The 22921-nt window shown below is 48.1% G+C and overlaps 11 protein-coding genes across 11 annotated transcripts; 6 read left to right on the forward strand and 5 right to left on the reverse strand.

Moving 5' to 3' along the window:
* Positions 1-9: 9 nt before the first annotated feature.
* Positions 10-519, reverse strand: LY89DRAFT_687049 (uncharacterized protein). The gene has a single exon (XM_018215413.1). The coding sequence runs from the start codon at positions 338-340 to the stop codon at positions 80-82; it is 261 nt and encodes an 86-aa protein (XP_018067996.1). The 5' UTR covers positions 341-519; the 3' UTR covers positions 10-79.
* An 831-nt stretch (positions 520-1350) lies between these two features.
* On the forward strand, positions 1351-2613 carry LY89DRAFT_590713 (peroxisomal putative 3-ketoacyl-CoA thiolase 1; the record flags this gene model as incomplete). Its single annotated transcript, XM_018209608.1, has 2 exons — positions 1351-2170; positions 2207-2613. 2 exons carry the CDS (start codon positions 1351-1353, stop codon positions 2611-2613), a joined length of 1227 nt encoding a protein of 408 aa, XP_018067997.1.
* A 119-nt stretch (positions 2614-2732) lies between these two features.
* Positions 2733-3867, reverse strand: LY89DRAFT_144148 (C-8 sterol isomerase). Its single transcript, XM_018205337.1, has 3 exons — positions 3364-3867; positions 3241-3267; positions 2733-3190 (listed from the first exon to the last, which is right to left on the reverse strand). Exons 1-3 carry the CDS (start codon positions 3695-3697, stop codon positions 2853-2855), a joined length of 699 nt encoding a protein of 232 aa, XP_018067998.1. The 5' UTR covers positions 3698-3867; the 3' UTR covers positions 2733-2852.
* A 35-nt stretch (positions 3868-3902) lies between these two features.
* LY89DRAFT_687051 (putative 37S ribosomal protein MRP2, mitochondrial) lies at positions 3903-4981 on the forward strand. The gene is made up of 4 exons (XM_018215414.1): positions 3903-3964; positions 4031-4232; positions 4348-4519; positions 4577-4981. Exons 2-4 carry the CDS (start codon positions 4126-4128, stop codon positions 4637-4639), a joined length of 342 nt encoding a protein of 113 aa, XP_018067999.1. The 5' UTR covers positions 3903-3964; positions 4031-4125; the 3' UTR covers positions 4640-4981.
* Positions 4982-4999: 18 nt separating this feature from the next.
* LY89DRAFT_144664 (uncharacterized protein) lies at positions 5000-7020 on the forward strand. The gene is made up of 4 exons (XM_018205343.1): positions 5000-5513; positions 5558-5673; positions 5722-6395; positions 6447-7020. The coding sequence occupies exons 1-4, from the start codon at positions 5446-5448 to the stop codon at positions 6777-6779; spliced, it is 1191 nt and encodes a 396-aa protein (XP_018068000.1). The 5' UTR covers positions 5000-5445; the 3' UTR covers positions 6780-7020.
* A 49-nt stretch (positions 7021-7069) lies between these two features.
* Positions 7070-9539, reverse strand: LY89DRAFT_687053 (uncharacterized protein). The gene has a single exon (XM_018215415.1). The coding sequence runs from the start codon at positions 9135-9137 to the stop codon at positions 7494-7496; it is 1644 nt and encodes a 547-aa protein (XP_018068001.1). The 5' UTR covers positions 9138-9539; the 3' UTR covers positions 7070-7493.
* Positions 9540-10441: 902 nt separating this feature from the next.
* Positions 10442-10945, forward strand: LY89DRAFT_590951 (uncharacterized protein; the record flags this gene model as incomplete). The annotated part of the gene is made up of 1 exon (XM_018209628.1): positions 10442-10945. One exon carries the CDS (start codon positions 10442-10444, stop codon positions 10943-10945), a length of 504 nt encoding a protein of 167 aa, XP_018068002.1.
* A 3497-nt stretch (positions 10946-14442) lies between these two features.
* LY89DRAFT_144489 (uncharacterized protein) lies at positions 14443-15852 on the reverse strand. Its single transcript, XM_018205342.1, has 3 exons — positions 15334-15852; positions 15200-15285; positions 14443-15151 (listed from the first exon to the last, which is right to left on the reverse strand). The coding sequence occupies exons 1-3, from the start codon at positions 15696-15698 to the stop codon at positions 14592-14594; spliced, it is 1011 nt and encodes a 336-aa protein (XP_018068003.1). The 5' UTR covers positions 15699-15852; the 3' UTR covers positions 14443-14591.
* A 1217-nt stretch (positions 15853-17069) lies between these two features.
* On the reverse strand, positions 17070-18186 carry LY89DRAFT_144487 (uncharacterized protein). The gene is made up of 2 exons (XM_018205341.1): positions 17664-18186; positions 17070-17610 (listed from the first exon to the last, which is right to left on the reverse strand). Exons 1-2 carry the CDS (start codon positions 18057-18059, stop codon positions 17296-17298), a joined length of 711 nt encoding a protein of 236 aa, XP_018068004.1. The 5' UTR covers positions 18060-18186; the 3' UTR covers positions 17070-17295.
* A 470-nt stretch (positions 18187-18656) lies between these two features.
* Positions 18657-19274, forward strand: LY89DRAFT_144256 (uncharacterized protein). The gene is made up of 2 exons (XM_018205338.1): positions 18657-19019; positions 19248-19274. The coding sequence occupies exon 1, from the start codon at positions 18718-18720 to the stop codon at positions 18958-18960; it is 243 nt and encodes an 80-aa protein (XP_018068005.1). The 5' UTR covers positions 18657-18717; the 3' UTR covers positions 18961-19019; positions 19248-19274.
* A 2250-nt stretch (positions 19275-21524) lies between these two features.
* Positions 21525-22627, forward strand: LY89DRAFT_784538 (uncharacterized protein; the record flags this gene model as incomplete). The annotated part of the gene is made up of 2 exons (XM_018222796.1): positions 21525-21965; positions 22028-22627. 2 exons carry the CDS (start codon positions 21525-21527, stop codon positions 22625-22627), a joined length of 1041 nt encoding a protein of 346 aa, XP_018068006.1.
* Positions 22628-22921: the final 294 nt, after the last annotated feature.

The following is a 22921-nucleotide window of genomic DNA, read 5'->3' on the forward strand; positions in this document are numbered from 1 at the left end:
GGATTAGTCGCAAAGAGTCCAAGCTGAAGCACAGACAGCCTCGTCAGTGTGAATCACGGAAAAGATCAAAAGCTGTAGATTAGAGTTGGAGGGCGATGGGAGCCATATTTACTCTGTTCGACAAACTAGCCCACCGGTAGTTGGAATTGCCAATGGGAAGTTGTGGTTGGGAGCTCTGTCGGTGGGAGTGGAAGCTGTTGAGGGTTCGCCGAGGCTGAAAATATCGGGCCCTGAAAATACGGGGATGCGCTAGTCTAAGTGGGGAGAGCGAAAGTGGGGCCGAGGATGAAAAGGGGAAAAGAAGCAAGCGAGAACAAGAGCTTGTGACAAGGTTCGACATTCAGAATTGATGCTGTAAAACGATAACAAGTCATATCATCCTTGGTAATAGTTCCACGTCGTCAGTCTGGAAGGACTGGGAAAATGCAGAGAGCTATGCTTTTATCATGAGAATCAACATACTTGGGTGGTGATTTCATGGTGGAGTGATAACTGGCACTTGCTCTCGCTCTCGGTATCCACACTCTCCATTGCCTGTCCCATTCAGCAGCATCTTCCCCAAAAGCTAATATCGAGGTCCCCTGATGTGCTGCCGAGGTTCAAGTAAGCAGCCAGTCTTGAGACGTTGAAGCTCGTTCGAGGATGTGGAATGACCATGGCGTGATGCTAGCGGCTGGGACAACAGCTTGCTTTCTCATATTAAAACTAGCATACTCCTTCTGATCTCAAGGATTTCGGCTTCGTTCATACACTCAGAAGATTATACATCATTCTGAGCCATAAGCGCTAAAACTCTGTCAACATGCAAAGCAAACACAAGCACAGCATATTTCGCAGATCTTGGTGGACCCAGATTCCCTCAGAGGAGATACTACCTCTATGTACCTGAGCCAAGATGTTTGCACCAGAGCGTATACATCCACCTTGACCAATCATTCTGCTACAGGCAATGAAAGTACCTTTGCTTGACACATGGGCAATTAGCCACTTGTCAGATGATCTCTCTTCACTTCTCCGGATGTTAGATTGCTCCTACAATCCTGGGCCTCAGAGACACCAAAGACTCACAAAGACTCAGAGTGTCAGCAAAAGTTGGACACCTGTGTTGCACGTGCTTCCGGGAAAGAGTTTATCCCCAGTTGCCGATTTTGCCCCACCGAAGCTCTCTGCCGATCGTCTGAACTACAAAGTTCCACCAGATCTTAAATGTTGCAAGGACAATTGCTACAATCTGCGGTATCCCTTTTCTCTCTTCCACTGTTTCCCTCGTTTCTCTGTATATTCTCTCGTCACAGAAGCCTTCCTTTAAGCTGCTCCTCTACCTAATCTCCCAGATTTCCACCAGCAGCAATGTCAGGACCAATTCGCAAAGGACTCACGAACATCCTCAAGAAAGAACCTACCGATATCGTCATCCTCTCCTCTCTCCGAACGCCAATCACACGATCCTACAAAGGTCATCTCAAAGATGCCTACCCTGAAGAGCTTCTCGCGACTGTTCTGAAAGCCACCCTCGCAGCGAACCCCAACCTCGATCCCGCGTTAATACAAGATGTAGGCGTTGGAGTTGTTCTCTCTGAACTTGGCGGATCGAAAGCGGGTCGAATGGCAATGAATCATATAGGCATACCTACAACGACATCTTTCTACACCGTCAATCGAGCCTGCAGTTCCGGCTTGAGTGCCATCACGAACGTCTCGCACCAAATCGCAACAGGCATGATCGACATAGGCATTGGAGGAGGTATGGAGAGCATGACACGGAATTACGGATCGAGGGCAATCCCAACAGTCCTGTGGCCAGAATTGAAAGAAAGTGAAGTCCGTGATGCGAGGGATTGCATTATGCCCATGGGATTGACCAGCGAAAATGTCGCGGAAAGGTACGGTGTCAGTAGAGCTGACCAGGACGCATTCGCAGTAATGTCGCATCAACGAGCTGCCAAAGCTCAAGCGGAAGGACTCTTCGACATGGAAATTGTACCTGTGCATACGAGATACCAAGAAGTTGACAAGAAGGGAGAGAAGGTAGGAGGAGAGAAGGAGGTCACAGTCACAAAAGATGATGGTATCAGAACGAATGCCAGTTTGGAAGGAATGCAGAAACTAAAGCCGGCTTTCAAGGAGAATGGAACGTCAACAGCAGGAAACTCGTCTCAAATTTCTGATGGTGCCGCTGCTACCCTTCTGATGCGACGAAGCACAGCAACGGAACTCGGATTGACGTCCTCAATTATTGGGAAATGGGCAGGGACCCAAGTTGCTGGCTGTAGGCCAGATGAGATGGGAATTGGCCCCGCTATTGCTATCCCGAAACTTTTGGAGTATACTGGCTTGAAGACGGAAGATGTTGGATTATGGGAGATCAATGAAGCATTTGCAAGTCAAGCCATCTATTGTTTGAGACAGCTGGGTCTTGAGAAGCAGCTCGAGGAGGCAAGAGTCAATCCCAAAGGTGGTGCCATTGCATTGGGTCACCCATTGGGAGCAACTGGTGCGAGGATGTTGGCTGGTCTTTTGCCCGAGATGGAAAGGCAAGGTTTGCAGACCGGAGTTGTGTCAATGTGCATTGGTACTGGAATGGGCATGGCTGGTTTGTTTGTACGAGAATAAAAGCAATTGAGACTTCTGTATTTCACAATTTAGAGATTGAAGACGTGAGAAGTGCTTGTGCGCAATTTATGCTCCGTACTGCGTTGATGTTCAGCCCGTGAGCATCTCGGCCCCCGACCCCATTTCTGAATACACCACTTGCAAAGGCACCATCCCATACAATTACATCCTCGGATCTATTACATTACAGCCCCGTCGTCACAGGACTTTCTCGTCCAACCACTTCAGGCCATGCTCATCTAGAGCTTTCCTCTCAACAAATTCGAGATCATTTCTCTCCCAGTAACCCAAGTCGTCCTCCACAAGGTAGGAATATCCAGGGTACTGGTAAGACCGTCTGCAAATCCGAAGAACAACATGGGTGGGATCCATCCTCTAGCATACTCAAGGGCAAAGCAGGCTTCGTCCATTTTATACTGTTTGACGGTACCGCGACGAAGATGGTGGACACTTCCTTGGGGATAGATTTCTGGCTCGAAGTCTCCTGGCGTGTAAGCGAGCTGAGTGCCACGGATGATGTGGAAGTAATCATCTGCAGTGTGGCGACCGCTGTGTCCTTCCGTGCCAACGGTGGTTCCTATCAACATGTCAGAAAAATACCATGTAGATGGAAAGGATTGTACGAACCAAAGATTATCAAGTACTCGGTAATGCCTGAGGTCAGGTTAGTGAGAAGATTCGGGGAAGGGAGAGGGGGTAATCATGTGACATGAATTTCACTTGGAGATGCACCGGCGGGAGTGAACTTACTTGCATGAATGATATACATGGCACCCATGGCTCCTCCAGCATTGTTGAAGATCCATTCCTGGTCCAAATTGATGTACCCTCCAGGAAACTTGCCATGAAGTTCATCTGCGATGTAGGTGACTACTGAACGAGTATCGTTTCCATGAGCTGCGATAGCACGCAAGGACAGATCGTGTAATTCAGGAGGTGAGAGGATGTAAAACCAGTCAAGATGTGAGTCTAGATAATAGTAGACAACTGAAAGCAGCGCAACGACAACGGCAAGGATTGAAAGGCTCTGTGACCAGGTACGACCGTCTGTGGGAGGGGCTTTAGAAGCCTTGCCAGGCGCCATTGTAAATCGGGATCAAAAGAAAAGAAAATCGAGGTCGTTCAAGGAGTGTGGTTTGAGGCGCTGGAACAATAGGGGGGACTTTGAGCTTAAAAACATTTTGGTTGTATCGGCAACTCAGAGCTGTGCTTCCGGCGCTAGCCTTCTCGTACGATTATTGCACGTGATACTCGCTGCATTGAGCCCGTACTTCCAAAGTTTAATTGTGAATTGCTTGGAGAGAGATGATAGATAGCTGTCCGTTTCTCTATCGGCCAGATGCTTGTGTAGGGGAATCAGTTTTATATACTCAACCGTTGTTCTGGGACAGGGCTGACAAGGCTGATAAACCCAGGTCACCGTAGCTAGCGTATAGAAGTTCGAGATCTTCGACCAACGACAACTTTTCCAATACTTCTTCTCATTCCACGATTCAGACCACAGTCGCCAATATGTCCATGTTCCGGGCGAAAAAGCTGGACCTTGGCTGTTTTGTCAACATCAAGGTCATCAGAGACCATACGAAGAGAAAAGTTTTCGCAGAGCACGAGACAGAAAGGTGTGTCTTCTAACAAGTCCAGCTCCCGAGCATCTGCGAATGGACATGGCAGTCCAATTGTGCTGCTTAAGGCAGATCTGGATCCATTTGAATCGTACTGACTGCTTGGAAATAGACAGGCTCTGCGATACATAATTCGAAATCTCAGTCTCCCCGCTCGAACACGCGCCCAGGCTGCGTTGCAGTTGACGTCGATGCATTGCTATACTCGACCAACACAGATTCGAAATCGTTGCATTGAGGGTGGGAAAGGCCGAGGTGTGCTGAGGGATTTTAAGATGACAAGGGTAGGTTGGATTGCAGACAATAGAAATTGGGCTCTAGCTAATGAGGCTTTCTCACAGTACAACTTCCGAATGAACGCCCTTGCGGGCTCCCTACCTGGTGTCAAGAAAGCCAGTTGGTAATGGGAGATACTTTGTTTGGGATAATGGTGGATTGTGTACGATAAGATGTCCAGGCCTGAGGGTGGTTTCTTAGGGTTTCGCCCCCGATGACCATCAGGCAGAGCTTCATGAGCTCCTGCGGAGCACACAAGATGAAGGAACGTGTAGAATACAAGGTCGAAAAAATGGCGTTACGAGGTATTATGAACACAGGTCGTCGGAGCTCGGTGACGCATAATTTGAGCCCCACTTCCTGAAGCAGCCAAAGTATCAATGATTATAGCAAGTTTGTACACTTTCTAGCGTGATTCTGGAACTCCAAGTCTTGATCCGAATCTGTTTGTCTGTTTAATTCTACTTGTCATTGAAGCCATGCAACTATCCGAGTGCAAATACCTCAGCTTCTCGTCCTCTCCGCTTGCTTTCGCTGATGAGATTGGAATCTGCTGTCGTTCCTCTTTACTTGTGAAGCCTCATTTTCGTTCTTTTCTGCCAAGAAACGTCGTTCAATGATTGATGCTCCCGTTCTTCATCGAGTTCAGAATTGCCCAAATGATACCCGTTTGCACGCACAGTCTCTAAGCTCAAGCAATTAGTCACTTCAATTGTATCCTCGCAAGCTTCCTACACTTCTGTCCCCATATCGGGAAAGAACCGCTCCATTCACCTCCAATCAAGTCGCTTGCCGAGGATAAATAAGCCATCTCGAGCTCGTCAAATTTCTCCCAGCTGCAACCACAAAAGATCTGCTTCGTCACAAAACGCAAACAGAACGTTCAGTACGACAACACTTCCTTAATTCCCACCTACTCTCACACATCGTCACCATGTTCCGCCGTCTCTCTTCAGGCCTCCCCAAAAATCCGATCTTCCCTCATGATCTCAAGGGCCTGGGGTAAGCTCACCTTCATCTTGAGCGAATCATATTAACTCTCCTAGATACTTCGTCAACAAGAACGACGAGATTCGAAGCATTGAAGATCCAAAGGCCTACTTCAAGTTCTTCATTACCAGAAATGATCGCCACAACTGCGTCCAGCGCGAGGCAATGAATGGTGAGCACAATCTAGAACTTCTCGGACACGCTGATACTAGAATAGAAGCTATTCGAAACCTCATTGCTGATCGTCTTCAAAAGCTCGGCCTCGAAAAGATCCGACTTCCTCTTGGTGCCGAAGCCAATGAGCCAAACCTCCCAATCTTCATATCTTCCAACATCCAAGACAAGAAGCGAGTTATCATCGTCTTCAATGAGAGTTCCCAGGACCTCGGCGTCTTTGCTCATCGTATCATTGGTGGCAAAGGAGGTGTTTCTGAAGGCTCGGCACTCAATCTTGTCAAGTACATCCAGTCCCAAGCTACCTCGCCAGACAACAATGACCCTCCGGGAATCATCCTTGCGAATATGGGTCAATTGAGATGGTGGCGTCGTGGAAAGAAGGCTGTCACCCTGACTTCCTGGAATGCGTTACCTCAGGACAGTGCAGTTGAGCAGGCTTTCCGCTTCGATGAGGTCAAGAACACTATTCCCTTTAACCGAACAACCTACGAGCATGTTGAATATGTGTTCAACGAGGTTGTCGAGAAGCTTGTTGCTGCCGATGCTCAACTGAATGTCATTGGAGTGTCCGAAGGAGCCGTCCAGGTTGAGACTTTCTTGGAAAAGCCAAAAAACTTCAACAAGTGGGGAAAGAGAGTTTCTGCACTCGCTGTCATCGCTACCTACTTCCTCGGCCATGAGATCCAAAACCAAGAATTTGCGAAGTGGTTTATCAACGTAAGCTCCACATATACTGTCCATAGAGATGATGCTGATCTGAAACTTTAGCATGGACGTGGCTACCTTGTCTCCAACGAACCAGGTGGTGTCTTCCTTGCAGACTACAATGGTCGAAAGCGTATTCCAGCTTACGGATGTCCGGTCTTCAGTCTCGGTGAGCCTTACTATGCAGAGACTCTGCTTCCCAAAGGCTACAAGACCGTCGTAGATTGGTTCCAAGAAGTGGCTTCTGATCGTGACTACGCCAATCCCAAGTTCGACCGTTACGATTTTGGTGGAAGTGACAATGAAGAGGAAGCTGGGGAGGACGATGCTGCATGGAATACGCAGGAAAAGCTCGGTACTATCAAGGATGAAGAGAGGATCGTTGAGGTCGAGTAGGGTGGTAGCAAGGAGACTGCGAAGTAGATCTGAGCACATGATGCGAAAGACTTAAGTTGCTACCGAGACCGACACAGGATTAGAAGATGATAACAGCAATGGTATCATAAGCTTATGGCTCCATGCACGTCCTCTCGTTTTCTCTCCAGCATAGTCCCCAGTCTGTTTACAAGTACATTGCGCTATTTCACTACTACCAATGTCCTTAGTGAATGAATATGTTTTTAATTGAGACGAACATTTACCAAGCACCGTCTCTGAAATCTTGCCTAAATCACCAAAAGGCACTCTTTCTCTCCACGCCTAAGTTGCTTCAACTTTCAATCAGAGTTTTACCAATTTTACCATAGAAAAGGCTGGAATAGACTGGGACAGTTGCAAGGTCTGAAATACTCAAGTTCTTGGGGATGAATTAATGCGAAGTCTTGTTATGATCTAAAAGCTTATAGATTCACAGGCGTCTATCGTTCCTGTATTATGGATCGCGAATATTGCTTTGATGAGAGATAGAGAGCTGCAGCGCCTGCATGAAAGGTGGGTTTTACCGTCCGCAGAGTCATGAGCGCTGGTGTGAGGTCGAACAAGGGAATGCAATGAAGTACAGGGAGAGAGCTTTGATCATCATGCATTCTGATCAAGATGAATCTAGACGAGAGTTTTGGCATGAGTTGTGACTTATATTGCACCAGTTAACAGCGCCCGATAACAGCCAAATCATACAGTCAAGAAATTGCTGCTTCCAGCAGACTTCCCAGGAGTAGCAAGAATCTCTGCAGACCTCCGCATTCGCTCCTTGATAACTTGTTCCTCGCTCTCCCACCTTCCAATGCCATCCTTCTGTTCAATTCCAAATGCAAGCCAGCTTCCCGCATTCGCTGCTTGCTTTTCCTTTTCTTCCTTAGCCATCTTTGTAACCATTGTCATCCAATTACCCAATCCCACTGCGAGACATTGCTTGCAAGTAATCTTTGCATCCTTTCCAATTCCTTTCCGTCGCAATTCTTCTTCCGCAATATCTACAGCTTCTCGTGTCCACGCCAGTCCATCTTCTCTGCTTGTACGGCTTTGCTTCGAAGCATACAAAATCTCCCCAATGTAGGTCATGATCCCAGCTTCCTCGCAGCGTTCTTTGGGTCCCCGCAGAGGTGCTGCGGTTCCATCATCAGGAGGCGGAGGATATGCAGGTGCCACGATTGCTGAGCGAACGAGCGAAGTTGCGGCCTTCCATATCCCATCATTCTCCTCATCGGGTATCAAAGTCGATCGCATGGTTGCTGGTACGTCTTGTAGAGTTCTTCGAGCTCGAAGGACGGAGATAAATATCGGGAGTGCCTCCGATAGACGCTTATTCAGAGCATGGTGAACAGCTAGGGCCGTGGTAGCTGAGAGTATGTTGGCACTCGGATTTCGAATTTCGGGGTGTAGAATGGCGGTGGAATCGACGACATCGGCACTGCTTGAAGTTGCAATGTCCAATGCCCATTGGTATATCTGCGAAGCGGCTTCGGGCGTTTGCTTGTAATCCAGCCATGATCCACATGCCAATGCTGCATCTACCCTCTGCTTCTCAGTGAAGCCATGTGTTGTCAAGATTTTCATATAATAGGTATCTGGTGATTCAAATGCGGGTTCGCAATCTTCTTCTCTGGGTGGTGATTTTGCACCTGGAGGAACAGGTCTGGGATTCGGATTCGAGGGCCCAATAACAACACTCGCTGGGAAGGCGACATTCCGAGTCCTGTCCCTAACCCAACCATCCAAATGCTCAGCTGCTCGTGCAGCTCCCATCATAATTTCGTAGTATCCCCGTCTCCATGATTCGGGCTTCATCGAGATATCATAGCCAGTCTTTCCTACACCAGCGACCAAAATACCGCCCTCAACCACATCATCCAATCCAGCTCCGTCAATGTTTGGATCTTCCAACCTCTTCAGCAACCGCCGGTATGCTTCTCCAGTTCGAGCCCAATCGACCAGATTATTGCCATCATCATCATGGTCTTCGTTCCATCTCGCACTTCTGTAATCTTTCCTTGTCACCCATGACCATTCGTGTGGTGACGGGAATTTCCTTTCCAACCACTCTTGCTGCACCCCGAAAGCAATCACCAGAAGGAGAAATGACCCTGTCCATATCACCGCTGTATATTTGCCCGCTTTCCGTACTTCATCTTTGATCCATTGTTTTCGTTCCGTGGTCAGGAACCGGGCGATGGGGCGTCGGTTTGGAGAGGAAAGGAATGGGAGCTGTGGTCGAGATTTAGATATGAGGGTATTCTGTGTGAAGGGGCGCAATGAGTTTGGAGGTCGAAAAGGTCGTAAGAATAGTATCCTCCGGATGGGGAGTCTAGGGCGCATTTTAGACAATGATTGGGAGATCTGGTGGATGTTGACTCGAGAGCTCACTCTGTCGAAAGGTTCAAGCTCGTTGATGTCTGAGGCAGCCACATGTATTCAGGCATCAATCTCTGAAATCACGCCGCAACATGGATTGCTTCCTGCAATGTTCAAGATATTTCTTCAATTTTGCAAGATATGTTTACTTTGGATTGGCGATATCGAGGTGCGAGTAGCAACAAGCGGGAACACTCACATAGTCACTTAGCTCAATGAGCCGCAAACGCCGCCTGGCTCTACCTAAGTGCCGCGAACATTAATGCCAGCACAGTAAGAGAGAGTTCAAACTGGGCGCCACGGAATATGTAATCTCCAATGTGCTTCATTGGATATCTATCAATTTTCACTGGCAATGTGCCCAAAGTTGTCATTAGCAAAATGAACAATAAGAGAGAGAGAGAGAGAGCAAAGTAGTCCCAAAAAGTGCGTGGGTCCAGATGAGCTGGGTCAGCTACTGTTGCACATCATGGAAGACGGAAGAGTTCTCCCTCAGGTCCAACATAGAGGTCGACTATGTCAAAGCCCATGCTACTAACAAACATCAGTCACGAGCTCCGTGGGAGATGCGACACAGTACACAGTTACTCTACGTATTCTATAGATGGAGTAGGACAAGCTCCCATAGTACTGTACATGTCTTCTCAGTAGCAGCAGTGAGCAGTGGAGGTGTGGAGAATCCACGGCTTCGACCGACCTGTCTTTCGAAGCCATTAAGCTATATCCCGGTTCATTCAAGGAAGGCGGTCTAGTGCTTGGTCGAGTAAGAGAGACACGCTCGAGTAAGAGAAGCTGGCATGCGTTGATTCGTGATAATAAGTTGGTAACTTCGCATCTGGGGAGACGTGCTTCCAACGCGAAGTCAGTGACAGCGATTTTAGTGATGTTAGTGGTGCTATCTTAGGGGTCTAAGCGGCTTCTTCGGCTGAAGCTCGGGCTAAGCTAATCTGACCCAATGTCTGTCAGCGACTTCTTCTCTTTGGCGTCAGAGATCAGAGCCTGATACCGCATAATACAAGCTACTTGCAAACGCCATCCAGAGAGTCCCTGTGATGTCCCGTCAGTATCGGATTGGGCCCGGCTGAGCATTCCGGTGATCGTCGGGCGCTTGAGCAACCTTGTAACAGCATTCGACCTCGATGCAACTTGTTCTCCTTACACGAACACTTTCTTGTCGTACGAAGGCAAACCTCTTCGCTTCGATACATTGTCCTCAGAATATAGCACCCAAAGCTACCACCCAGAAGCATCTGCGAATCTCTTACGCCATGTCTGAGCCGCACTCAAAGTTCAAGCTGATCCGCGCGCCTCAGCCTTACCCCACCACGCAACCGATTGTCTTCCTCTCAGGGACAATACATTACAGCTCTGCCACTGACTGGCGAGGCCATGTCTCTTCCTCTCTATCGCACCTCCCGATTACGGTCCTGAACCCTCACCGGGCAGATTGGGACTCAAGCTGGAAGGAGGATATCAAGTTCCAGCCTTTCAAAGATCAAGTCAACTGGGAATTGGCGGGCATGGAAGCCGCAGATATGTTGGCGGTATATTTCGGGACGAATACCGAAGCTCCCATCACGCTGATGGAGCTGGGCCTCGCTGCAAGAGAGAAAGGAAAGAAGTGTGTGGTTGCATGTGTTGATGGCTACAAGAAGAAGGGGAACGTCCAAGTGGTTTGCGAGAGATATGCCATTGAAGTGGTTAGCAACGAAGAGGAGTTGGGTAAAGCAGTCCTGGTGAAACTCAAGGAGCTAGGTGTCGAAGGAGCTTGAGTGTGGGAAACCCCTTCCAAAGTCAGTCTCCTCGCTCAGCAAAGTCTATTCAAGTCGTTATAGTTCGCTCAATCATCAATTTCGTCACCAACAAACGGCTCGGCAGAATCTCTGGTTCCCAGTGGCTCTTATGCAGGTCCCATCAAGGTCAAGCCATCGAGATTAGAATATTATCTTATGTTCGGATTTTTCTAGTACGTCCTGCTATCTGCTCAACTTCGGACCGCCACTCCAACGGCCTTTCTTCATCTTGCAATAAAAGACTTGAATAGGAAGCGTTGATATTTCCTTCGCCACAGGTATTGTTTCTTTGGGCTTCTGAAGGAGCTACCTTTCAAGCGATTCAGAAACGATCTCGAGAGCCTGCTTCGGCCGACATATCTACTAGCGAAACAACCTATCGCAGATTTTCACATGTGTTTGACTGGCGTGTTGAGAAGAAACACCGGAACGTTTGAGTGTAATTCGTCCTCAAATCTGTACACGTATTGAATGCTTCTTTGCCTCCTTCGTGTCCCTTGCCATAGCCGAAGCTTTCCGGCTGGCATCCGACTTTTCTTTTGTCTCTAGAAGCTCTTCGATGTATGGCCAACATGGATCTTTGTTTGCCAAAATTGAACCGGCAAGAAAGCAGGATTTTCAGTCGTACGTGCCAGCATCTTGAAAGCAACGAGTGAAACTTTTCACTTCGAGCAAAAAGAGAACTGGAATCTCAAAGCCATTAGAGCGAGGCTTTGCAACAAACAAAATATCTCCATGCTTATTGCTTCTTGATCCAGCAATTGTTCAAAGCCTGCTTTCTTCTTCCCATCAGAAGTAAATTCTAGCCTTGGATTTCGAGCAATTCAGATTTGAGAATTCACAATGCTGAGAAAATCAGAAACAAAGATCGAGCACCATCGATCTAGGCGTCCGAGTGGAAGCCACATCCTAGCTCCGTGCATTCCCTCCTGCAAGCCACACTCCATTCACATGCATTGTGCCAAAATATGACTTGTCGAGAACGACAAGTCGAACTCCCTATATTGGCATATGCTTAAGCTTACTCTTTTCTCGAGAAGCAATTATTTATTACCCCTCGGCACTGCAACATCATCAGCGAATTCCCATCATTTACAGCAGGAATAGAAACTCAATATTCCTCTATTCCTTTAATGCGATGGCAAGATTTCTAATGCTAGCAAACCAGGCTTATGCAGTGAAATCCGAACCAGTGAAGCTCCTGCGGGGCGGGTATTGCGGGGTATCCTTACTTTCTTTTTGTTGGTGCAAGGAAGAATTGTTTGTCGTTGCCCGCCATGGCGTTTTTGTGAACGCGGTAATCTGGTGAGTGAGCCGAGAAATGGACGGCGATGAATCTGACCTATCGACTCTCGTTTCACAAAGAATTGTCTCTATTCCTCACATCCAGAACAATCAACCTCATTCGGTTTGGTTCAGCAGGGCTTCGAAACCCTGGAGTTTGTTTTCCAGAACTTTTCACATTCCTTTCTTTCGAGTTCTCCTTGACTTCTTCAAATTCTACTTCATCAATCGAAGACCCGCGATCGTGGTACTGATATGGCAAGCGTAGCTCACTCATTGGGGCACCTACGCCCGTCCTCGAGTGGGTGGAATGCCATCAATCACATTTCGGCTCCCTCGAATAGTGTGAGTTTATCCCCCGATCGAGTTGGCCTGGGCACCCAATCATCAGAGAGTCCTTTCTGGGAGACTCCCCAAGCTACAACACCAATTTCTCCGGCTTCAGAAGGCATCAAGCGAGCGGGGACATGGCTCGAAAGCATGGCAAAGCGGCGAGAAGCTGCTCAAGCAACGGTGAAGAGATCCAGCAAGAGCGTGGAGCCCCGTTCGGCGAGGAAATCGCCTTCAAGAGGTTTTGCAATTAACACAATCACACAGCAGCCATGAGCAAATCCCACAGACGATACTGGAAACAAGAATTATCCCCAACACTCCTTCTTCCAAAAGAACACTCACCACTACGTCTCGGACGATAGTGACTCCTCGGAGTAATGCCCGAGCAGTGATCTCGAACAACCGCAGGCGCGACTCGTCAAGTCCATCTCCTACTGGGCTGAGTGCAAGAGGCGTCTCAAACCCCTTTCAGATATTGTCCCCGGCATCGACAGTCGAGTCACCACCAAGCTCTGAAGAGATCGAAATCGAAGACAGCTGTGCTTCAAGCACGGAAGATCTTTCGCCCGACGAGGGCGAAGTGTACGAAGTCGCACGCATATTAGAGGAGAGAACACGTCGCGGTATGCAGGAGTTCCTGGTGGAATGGGTGAATTACGAGGAGTTCAATTGGATCCCTCAGCAGGATTGCTTTTGCGAAGATCTTATTGAAAATTTCAGGGCAACTCAACGGATAAGAATGGCAGAAAGATCGCACAGCTCACGATATTCGGAGCCCGATTCGAGTCAGCAGAGACAGTTGAGAGCCCAGCGTAGGGCAGAGAAGATCCCCCAAGTCGAGACGAAGGAAGCTTTCATCCGACGGGTCTATGCTGGAAGAGATCCCAGAACTGGACAATTCCGGAAGAAACAAGCTGCAAATCGTATGTCGTCTGAGAGATCTGAAATGGACCAAGGGAGGCCATTGGCAGCACAATTGAACAGCACTATACCTTCTGCGTCAGGAAACACTGCACGCTTCTCGACGAGGCCTACTACACCAACGCCAGCTGCAGTGGTGGTATCTACTCAACGTGATGCGACAACTGGAGAGATTGTTTGGCTGCGATCCACAGCGGAAGATGATCCTTCGCCGGTGTCGATGATCTCCAATCGAAGTTCTACAAGGAGACTTGCGGATATACCTTGCAGCAAAAAGAGGATCATGGAAGGAGGAAGAAGACTTCAAGTGGCAGGAGGCAGAGGGCAAGAGGGAAGAATGCAGAAGAGGAAGAAGGTCTCTGGCGGCTCACAACAGAGAGACCGGCAGCCAGGTTGCTGCTCGATGGAGCCATTCAAGTCTGCATTGGCAGATGAGAGGATGAGGGGTGCAGTGTCAGAAGCTCCGAAGCAGAATCGTAGACCGATTCACATTCGTTTTGACGACGACGCCTTGCCGATTCTTCCACTACCACCACCTCCTTCTCAGTCATCCCAGCCCAGTCACGATTACACACCGAATATTTCTTGCGGCGAGGCTCTGAGAAGAGCAAGGACCGAAGAGAAGAAAGCAGTTGTGCCGAGCTTGTTGAGGCACGAATTTAGTGGCAGTATGAGCTACAAACACGCCGAGGCGCTGATCAACCAGACTCGGCGGTCACCTGAACGTGCTTTTGGATTCTCTCTGCCTTCCAACAGCGTTCTTCTTTCCATCGAAAGAGACGATGACTGATTCGGGACCGGGCTCATTACTTGGCTGACCTTGACGGTATGATCGGCTCATCCCGAAACACTCGCCAAGTTCTCGGCATCGTCACTTTGGATGCAGACACTCACAACTTCACAAGTGGTCGTAACCTTGGAAATTCGGTTGGATTGAATTACAATGGAATGTTCAATAGCAAGTGTCATTATTCTAAGAATTTACAGCAGTCACCGAAACCGTTGTCTGCCACCACCCCATAACAACACCGGATCTTTCGCCGAGAGACGGGAATGAGCTCAACCCATCGATGCCTACACTTAAGATCTATTCGATGAATCTTCGGCTCTTGGCCTTGCCACCAGTCTTAGCATTTCCTCCGTTGTTCGCATTGGCGGCATTGCCGTTGGTGTTTCCTCCCGCAGCAGCTCCCACGGTGAACTTCTGACAATCATCTTGAGCACCCCGCTGAGCCACAGGCATAAGAACAGGTTGATGATTGCTTGAGCTGGTCATGCTACACACTCTGTAGTTACCAGCAGGAAGTCCTCCCGTAACCGTCGCGCTTAGAAGTCCCTTGTTGTTCCCAGCGTCGTTGACGCCCTTGAAGAAGACGAATGCTGTTGGGTCAGGTGCTGTTGTAGGCTGAAGACTGTTGCCCAGATCCTGGACCGTCAAATGTGTGTGGCCGATAACCTGACCGTTGGAAGCCAAGTCTTGAGGCGCGCTATAGTATGTAGCTGCGGCGTTGGTGAAGGAACCGGCTGTGAGACCTTTGGTTTGGATGGAGATTGTGAAGTCCTTGTTGGCGGCAATGTTCTCTCCGGGCTTTGGGGAGGTGATTATGCCTGATATCATATTTGCTGTGGAAGGAATCTTGCCCATAACTGTGTATCTGTTAGATAAAGCTCAAGTAGGAGGGAAAAGTCACATACCAATGCCATTACACGATCCTTGCTTCACTTGCAACCCATTAGTCAGTGTCTGACCGCTACAGAAGTTGATGAAGTTGGCAGTGTCTCTGATGATTGTGAGCAAATTATCATATATATCGAGGTCCAATACTCACGTCGCTGAAGCGGCTTGACCATCTGCTGGAGTCTGATTTCCGTCCGAGGCACTTCCAGTCTGGACCGCTTTCGCGTTCAAGCAAGTTGCTGCAGCAGCTGCATTGTTGTTTCCGCCATTTCCACCTCCGTTGTTTGCTTTCGAAGCAGCAGCACTCGCACTGGCTTTGGCAGCAGCCGCCGAGGCAGCAGCAGCAGCTCCATTGTTTCCGCCATTCCCTCCCTTGTTCCCTCCATTATTAGCCGCGTTGTTGTTCCCACCAAATCCGTTCTGACGGGCTACCAGACCATATCCAACCTCTGGGATAATGGACGACTCGCATGCAAGCGCTAGCGTTAGGGCGATAATAGTCTTTTGAAGTAACATGGTGAAAGAATGGAAACTCGTTGATCTACAATCGAGAATGTAAAAGATTCCAAGCCTAGAATTGAAGGAGTGGAATACACTACAGATCCAGTGCAGCTGAAGATTAAAGAAAGTAAGGTTACGTTCACGTTATGAAGAAAATAAGACGATAACGGAACAAAGAGAAACTCTTGCCAAGGGCAGCACCCGGGTCTATATACCGTCTCCATCATCTGGTGCACCGTCCGAACACGATACCATCTTGGCGTGGCAGGTTGTCCAGCCGAGTCTTGACTCGACTCTTGCACAGCTTGTCCAGATTTGTTTGGACCATACAAAAAAAGTTCTGCCTTGTTCCTGCATGGAAACTAGATGGGATGGCAGGGCATGCCGAGAGCCAAGGTGCAAGAGCGATGCTTCATATGATGTCGCTTAGGGTCGTTTCGTCTTGTGGCTTGACATTTGACTTCATCTCATTGATGGGATTGAACAGTTATGGTGGGGATAAGATGGAGCAGGGAAGGACAGCCGAGTAATTGAATGATAGATAACCTTAACGAGACCTCTTGGTTGTCTCATTAGTATGGAGCCCATCAGCAAATTGGAAAGATGGAATCAACAGATTCAAACTGATCCGCCTGGCCTAGAGAGGAGAAGGGGTCGACAGTAACGATCAAATACTTTTGGGATATCTATCCCCTTGCGACTGTGCAAAAATTCGCGCCGAGGATAAGATACACCGATTTTCCGGTATGCTGGTAAATTGCTGGTAGGCAGATGGTAAACACCACCTTTTTTCCTGACTTGGCTTGGTATGAAGGATGTAGGACCCATTTGGGTTCATTGACATCTCGGCAGTCTGGGATACTGGTGCAAGACTTGGCGGTCACACAAACGCACTGCAGCTGTGACCAGCAACTTTTTGTTTCCAAACGCCATGTGAGAGTTTTTCTGATTCGTGAAGATTTCATGAACAAGTCTTCCTCGATGTCATCGAAAGTGATTCCAAATTTTGAGCACTCACTCACTTGCCGTGCCAGGAGAGTGTGATCTCTAACATTGACTTCGAGGTCAGCCTTGCACTTGTCAAGGAGAATTTCGTCCGAGAAGACCCACTCGGGACAGAGATTCTGAAATCCTTGGCTCACATCCTTAAGTTTAATCATCCAGGATGTTCACGTCGGGAATGCCATCTGAATGCTAGCCGCCAAGCGCGCTATGAGGACCGCGCTCCACACTCAAAACGTTTCAACCTTCGGACGTGTCGCCCGAAAGATCAATCAAAGGAATTTAAACCGCCAAGCCGAAAATGGAAACGGCACACGTAACACTTGGCTGCTTCCTCAAGGCAAACACATTGATGCAATTGAAAGCTTCTGTTTATTAAAACTCTTCCGGAGTGCTAGTAGGTCCTCGAAGTCCTCGCCAAACGAAATTGTAAGATCTTACATTCAGGCGTCGTTTTGTGGGGGTGAATTCCATTTCAGTCAACCGAATGCATATGTGATTATGCCGAACGTTCTCCCAGATGAGCGCAAGTTGAACGCAAGTGAAATAACTTCGGTGACCTTGTAAAACTGCAGTGCTCCCGCATGCAAACTCATCACCTCACTCCCCATCACATCGAACGCCGCAACTTCTTGGCATAAATCATTCTCTCTTGACGGAAATTGATGTTGATCGTCTCGTCCAAGATCAGAGTTCCCCGGTGGACCTTCTCAAGTTTCTTCCAAGCCCGTAATGCTTTTGTCTTCCAGGCAGTGAATTGTTTCTTGCGATGCTCAAAAAATGCCTTCGTTAGCGATCGTGACGTATGGCGACCAATGACTTTCTGGAGCTGCCATCTTGCTTTCCCGGCTTTCAGATACCGCTTCCATGTTCGACGATGGATGATCTCTACGAGGTTTCGGTATCTGGTGATGAGGTTGAGTTCCTGGTGCAAGCTTCAGCTCTGCAACATAACTGGAGTGTGAGGTAGATACACACCTTGAAGGAAAGTGCACCACCATGTCTCTCAACTCTATAGATTTTCTTGATGTTCTTTGGAAACCAGCTGGGTAGCTCTTTCACGGATGGAAACCCGTTTTGTCTCTTGGACGTGACTTTCTCACTTTCAACTGCCACAACTTCTTCTTCTGTCTCGTCATCAGGAACAGAATCGTTCAGATATCTGATGGATCGTTCAACTGAACGAGCGCCGGCAGTTACAATGATTCCTTCAACATCGCCTTCATTTCCCTCAACGTCAGCGGACATATATCTCGCAACTTCGACTTCGCTCTCGTCCTCGGCAGTGACAAGTTGCATGGTGTTTGGGGTTGGTGATGAATCTCGATTCTTTGTACCGCAGCTCACTGATTGTGAGGAAGGGTCTGGAATCATATCGCGGATCTGATATGATAGATTCGAGGCAGTTACAGATCCTTGACGGTGGTGATTTTTGAACGGTGAGGGTGTGCGAAACTTGTATTCGAAAAATGAAGGTGACCGGGAAGCGCTTCAAAGTCGTTAAAGATTCAGAAGGATTATTGAGCAGTCAGAAAGATGTTTCTGACATCGTCAAAGCCAACGGAGAAAATTTGGAAAGCTGAATAGCTGAATATGAGAAAAGGCAATGTGGCTGGTAGGAAGTTGACTCTAGCGTTCGTCGTTCCTTGGGGTTTCAAGCCTGTGAATTGCTGAAGTGTGCCAATGCACGTGATGCAGGCAAGTAGGTACTTGGATCTGTGCTTCAGTTCCTTCTTGAGGATCTGAGAAGGAAATCAAGTGTTCCTGTTTGCTTGAATCCAAGGGAAAATGACAGGTCAGGATGTGACGATGCAATATGCTGAGCAGCCGCCCCGAACAAAGGCTGAGAGCAGGGTAGAGCTGCATTCCCAAGCCTCGAGCTCGAGGACAAGCATCATGGTATACACTGGGCTGTTGGAAGGATGCGTGTCTCTCTTTTTGCTTTTTTTGTGAAAAGCCGTCTAAATAAGAACCTGGAAGCGATTTACTTCACGGATCTTCTCCTGTTCGTGAACAGCGCCAGGCATTAACAATGATGCCTCATTTTGGACTACTCTTTGATCTCCTTGTCGCTCCAATTACTCCTCTATCAATTGACTCGATTAACATCCAGGAAGATCGACAGAGTCTTGCTCCATGGAGTGATCGTCCATCCTTACTCTTTGTTCTCCCTTTTGAACTCGTTTTAACGATGTACTTGTGTGGGTTTCCTCAAGTGCTTAGAAATCGGAAAGCTTCACCCCCTCTCACGACCTGCCCTCTGCCATGTAGGTAGCGGTGACGCAGAGGGATCTAATGACTTTAGAACCAATACCTCAAGGCCTTATATTCTATGTGAGCTGTAATTATTGTCTTCCTCAATTTCTACGGAATACTGACCACTTTGAACTAGATTCGAATCATGTCCATCCTTCATCTCCTTCTGCGAGACCCAGTTATCGATCGCCACACATACTGCACGAACAAGATGGCATTTGTCATGGATGTCAATTGTTTCACAGTTGGATCTGTGAGGGCTCGGCTCTCTGGGCGAAAAACGACTGCTGAATGAACAATCATTAGGCCCAATTCCGTGTGAGCAAAAGCCTGCGCGATCCTCCTCGGTGCCGGTACTGAAGCTCTCAACGACACGATGTGCAGCAGCATATATCTAAAAAGCTCTACATGGAATTCTTATGGTACACACACAGTGTGTTTCGGGAGTAGGACATCAGCAAGTTGAATTTCGTCCCATACTCTTTGCGCCGGCATTCTCTCAAATTGGGCTCGGCTTGCCATGGAAGTTGACTGCTGATCTTCCCGGCCGGCCGGCCTTTCGTGCAGCGAATCAGTTTCCGACGTTGTGGAAGCCGGGTTCTTTTCTCTGAAGTTGCTCTGGATGTCCTGCTGCTGGTTGATTTGGTATGGGGTACCAGCTCGTACGATCTACGTAGTATAGATTGGCTCTTGACAGCTGCAGTCAGTCATCTTGGAAGTTTTTCTCCATGACTCGCTATTGGGTAAGTTACAGGTTTCTCAAGTGCAATCTGAACATGGTCAGTAAATATACCTCCCAATACTTTTGTTCCGTCCTACCGAAATGCATTTCCATTTTTCCAACTCGATGTTTGTGACGAATGCGGTTTGCTCCCTCGAATCTTGTCGTCCCTGAAATGATAACATACAACGCCATTGGCACGGTATCTTTGTAAGCAGAAACATTCTCGCCTAGAAGCTGGTTTTCTCCTGGAGCTCATTCGTATAACCTCTTCGATATGGAGTTATTCCGACGCTCTGGATACGTCACCTTCATGCTCCGAAGAGATGACCAAAGAGCCCTTTGTGTGTCCTTTGTCACGATGCCCCAATGCTCCGTGTTACCGGGTGCCGAGCCTCTTTGCCAAACCCAGGTATTACTTGATATAGTCTCAATACATCAAGAGATCTGAAAAGCACTGACGTATCTTGTCTTGGGAGGAGATCAAATGACCCGACTGTCGGAAGATGGAGGAAAGCAGAGCCGAAGATGACAATCCAACTTCGAGAAGTCGATGATTCGGAACCACAAGTCTTGCTCATTGTCAACATTCACGATGTTAAGCTCTTCGAAGATGTTGCAGCCTTCAAGCCTTACCAAATTATACTGTGCTTCACATAGAGTATGACTGGCTTTCTCCTCACATTCACGCCGCAAGCTTCCACTCACATCTACAAACAATACCCCAACCAGGCGTGGAAACTCACAGCAAGAATTTTATTCTCAGGCTGTTCCAGAAACTGGAATCTCTTGCTGTGAGTATGCAATCTTTCTCTGCCCTTAGTCTCAACTAAACTAATCTCTTCAACACAGACATCAACCTCTCCGTCAATATCCCCCATCTGCATCAACACCAACAACATTCACCTCGACGATTCCTTCGGTCTTCTGCACAATGACGGATCCCACAGCCGTAGACTGGGCGAATTGGCGCAACTGGCCATGGCGTCCATGTTTCATGGTTGTCACTGCAATCTGGGTGACAACTGCCGTTCTTTCCATCGTCCCCGTCGTGTTGCTACTTCTCCTTCCTTCTCCAGCCATTGGAATCCCACCCACATGCTCCGGAATCAATCAGGTCTGCGGTGATTCTTCAATCTCTTTACAGCCTACACCAATTCTCGACAACATGCTTGTCTCGACTGGACGATAATAGACCCGCAATCTCTCAAACTCTGCCGACCTTGGATCATGACAAGTTTGGCATCCACACATTCCAGTCGAAACCCGTATAAAAATGCTAACCTACATCTAGGTTTCTGAATTCTCTACTTATTAAGGAGGAGTTTCTTCCTGCCTCGGCATTGAATGGCTACTGACGCGGAAGGAATTGTGAGACTCCGGCGCTCGGCTGCTTGTGATATACCTTCTACATTGCTTGCATTAGAAGCTCTCTACAAATGGTCGTTCATCGTTAGGGTTGATTCGATGCTAGGTGAACCAAACCAGCTGTATTCGTCAATTCAACTTGATCAAGACCAGAATGTTTCGTCATGTTGGTTGCGTTCAGAGATTCCTCCCACTGTCCGTGTCGACTGCTCAAGTCTGGCTAAGCGGTTGAAACACATCGAACTCCAAAGAAACGAACCCCAAATCTGCTTTTACAATGAATGCACCGGGTATCATGAGCCACTTTGTTCTTCTTATCTGTCACTTGAACTTAGTAAGCTTGCTTTTCGGAGATCTTGCCACACATGGACTAGAATATATTCAATTAACCGCAACCTTGTCACATCCGCCGTTTGCCTGAGACCTTTTCTTCCAAGTGGATTCTCGATGATTCATCACTTTTTTTTTGCATCTGTTAGTCTTCGTTCGCCATTATGCTCCTTCCACTTGTCCTCTACGCTGCGGCGGTCAGTTCCACAGACATCTTCAACTATGGCGCTTTTACCCAAACTGCAACGTACTCGATTGCCAACCAGCTTGGTTTCTTCGCTGCCTATGACTTGGATGTTGTCTATCACCAGGTTCCTAATTCCACTGCTGCGTACGCCTCTGTTCTCAGCGGAGAGTATGACCTACTCACTGGTACCATTGACAACGCCGTGAACTTGCGATTTAATTCTGGGAAGAACCTCACAGTGTTGGGACAGTTCGACCAGGGCCCTGATCTTGTTCTTGCGTCTATCCCAACCATCAGCAACATCTCGCAGCTTGTAGGAAAGCCGCTCATTGTGGATTCTCCTGTCAGCGGTTATGCTTATCTTCTGCGCAAGATTTTGAGCTCCTCTGGGCTCGCAAGCAGCGAATACTTCTTCCAGGTACGCTTCTTGGTTTTACACTTGCAGGAGAATTGTACGTTTTCAGGACTCATAAAAATTAGACTGTAGGTGGGACCAATCTCAGATATGCGGATTTGATCAGCGAGGGTTTGCCCAATGGATCTGCCGTCTATGCAACCATCGTCACGTATCCTTTCACAGCCTATGGAGAAGTCTTGCCAGTCCATCAGCAACCAAATATCCTCGCTCGCGTCTCCTCATTTGAGAATCCTGTATCTTCCTCCGCTTTTACTATCGCACAGTCTGCGCTTGACGATTATGGACAGTCTGATCTTCTGGTGCGCTTTATTAGCGCCATGTACGCTGCGAATTTGTACTTGAACCATCCCCGAAACCGAGAGTGCTCTACCAAGGCGATCCAGATTCAGCTCAATATCACAACTCCCACTGCTGCCCTCGAGTACCTCGCAGCCACCAACCTCACTTCTGGAGAGGTCAGTCCAGACAAGAAGTTTACGGTTAGTCAGGTGGGCTTGAAAAACATCATTGCCGTGAGAGAAGAATTCGGTGGATTCAGCGTGCCTTCGGATTTTGACTTTGTTGCCGCTACGGCTCCTGGCCCTGGCAAGCTAATTGACTATTCAGTTCGAGACAAGGCCGTTTCGGGGTTGAAAAGAGAGCTTTTGTCTGCTGGGTGCTGAGCATATGTCGGTTGTCCACTTCCTAGTCTGTCATTTTGTCCCTTCAAAGTCTTCCTGGTGTTGTAACATCTTTATGTATGCTGCCCCTTGGGCCGTAGATTGAGCAGGTACGGTCGACCTTTAGTACAAATGGGTAAAAAGAACGCAAATGCAGAAACGAGACGACTCCTGAGATGAAATCATGGTGGATGTGATGAGAGGATCGACAATGGCATTGAAATGTAAAGTCTGCAGTTGAAAGGCTACCATGAATTTACACAAACAAATCGCCAAGATGCATCTGCTAAGCATAGG

This window comes from Mollisia scopiformis, assembly GCF_001500285.1.
Source record: "Mollisia scopiformis unplaced genomic scaffold LY89scaffold_18, whole genome shotgun sequence".
Lineage (NCBI taxonomy): Eukaryota > Fungi > Ascomycota > Leotiomycetes > Helotiales > Mollisiaceae > Mollisia > Mollisia scopiformis.

Coding starts and splice junctions, on each gene's coding strand:
- LY89DRAFT_687049 (XM_018215413.1), bottom strand. CDS start 340: ATGTCGAACCTTGTCACAAGCTCTTGTTCTCGCTTGCTTCTTTTCCCC.
- LY89DRAFT_144148 (XM_018205337.1), bottom strand. CDS start 3,697: ATGGCGCCTGGCAAGGCTTCTAAAGCCCCTCCCACAGACGGTCGTACC. Junction 3,268..3,363: donor CATGTATATCATTCATGCAA/GTAAGTTCACTC, acceptor ACCTGACCTCAG/GCATTACCGAGTACTTGATA. Junction 3,191..3,240: donor CGAGTACTTGATAATCTTTG/GTTCGTACAATC, acceptor ACATGTTGATAG/GAACCACCGTTGGCACGGAA.
- LY89DRAFT_687051 (XM_018215414.1), top strand. CDS start 4,126: ATGTCCATGTTCCGGGCGAAAAAGCTGGACCTTGGCTGTTTTGTCAAC. Junction 4,233..4,347: donor GCAGAGCACGAGACAGAAAG/GTGTGTCTTCTA, acceptor GCTTGGAAATAG/ACAGGCTCTGCGATACATAA. Junction 4,520..4,576: donor GGGATTTTAAGATGACAAGG/GTAGGTTGGATT, acceptor GCTTTCTCACAG/TACAACTTCCGAATGAACGC.
- LY89DRAFT_144664 (XM_018205343.1), top strand. CDS start 5,446: ATGTTCCGCCGTCTCTCTTCAGGCCTCCCCAAAAATCCGATCTTCCCT. Junction 5,674..5,721: donor CCAGCGCGAGGCAATGAATG/GTGAGCACAATC, acceptor CTAGAATAGAAG/CTATTCGAAACCTCATTGCT. Junction 6,396..6,446: donor TTGCGAAGTGGTTTATCAAC/GTAAGCTCCACA, acceptor CTGAAACTTTAG/CATGGACGTGGCTACCTTGT.
- LY89DRAFT_687053 (XM_018215415.1), bottom strand. CDS start 9,137: ATGCGCCCTAGACTCCCCATCCGGAGGATACTATTCTTACGACCTTTT.
- LY89DRAFT_144489 (XM_018205342.1), bottom strand. CDS start 15,698: ATGTTACTTCAAAAGACTATTATCGCCCTAACGCTAGCGCTTGCATGC. Junction 15,286..15,333: donor GGTCAAGCCGCTTCAGCGAC/GTGAGTATTGGA, acceptor CACAATCATCAG/AGACACTGCCAACTTCATCA. Junction 15,152..15,199: donor AGGATCGTGTAATGGCATTG/GTATGTGACTTT, acceptor ACAGATACACAG/TTATGGGCAAGATTCCTTCC.
- LY89DRAFT_144487 (XM_018205341.1), bottom strand. CDS start 18,059: ATGATTCCAGACCCTTCCTCACAATCAGTGAGCTGCGGTACAAAGAAT. Junction 17,611..17,663: donor GTGGTGCACTTTCCTTCAAG/GTGTGTATCTAC, acceptor AGCTTGCACCAG/GAACTCAACCTCATCACCAG.
- LY89DRAFT_144256 (XM_018205338.1), top strand. CDS start 18,718: ATGATGCCTCATTTTGGACTACTCTTTGATCTCCTTGTCGCTCCAATT.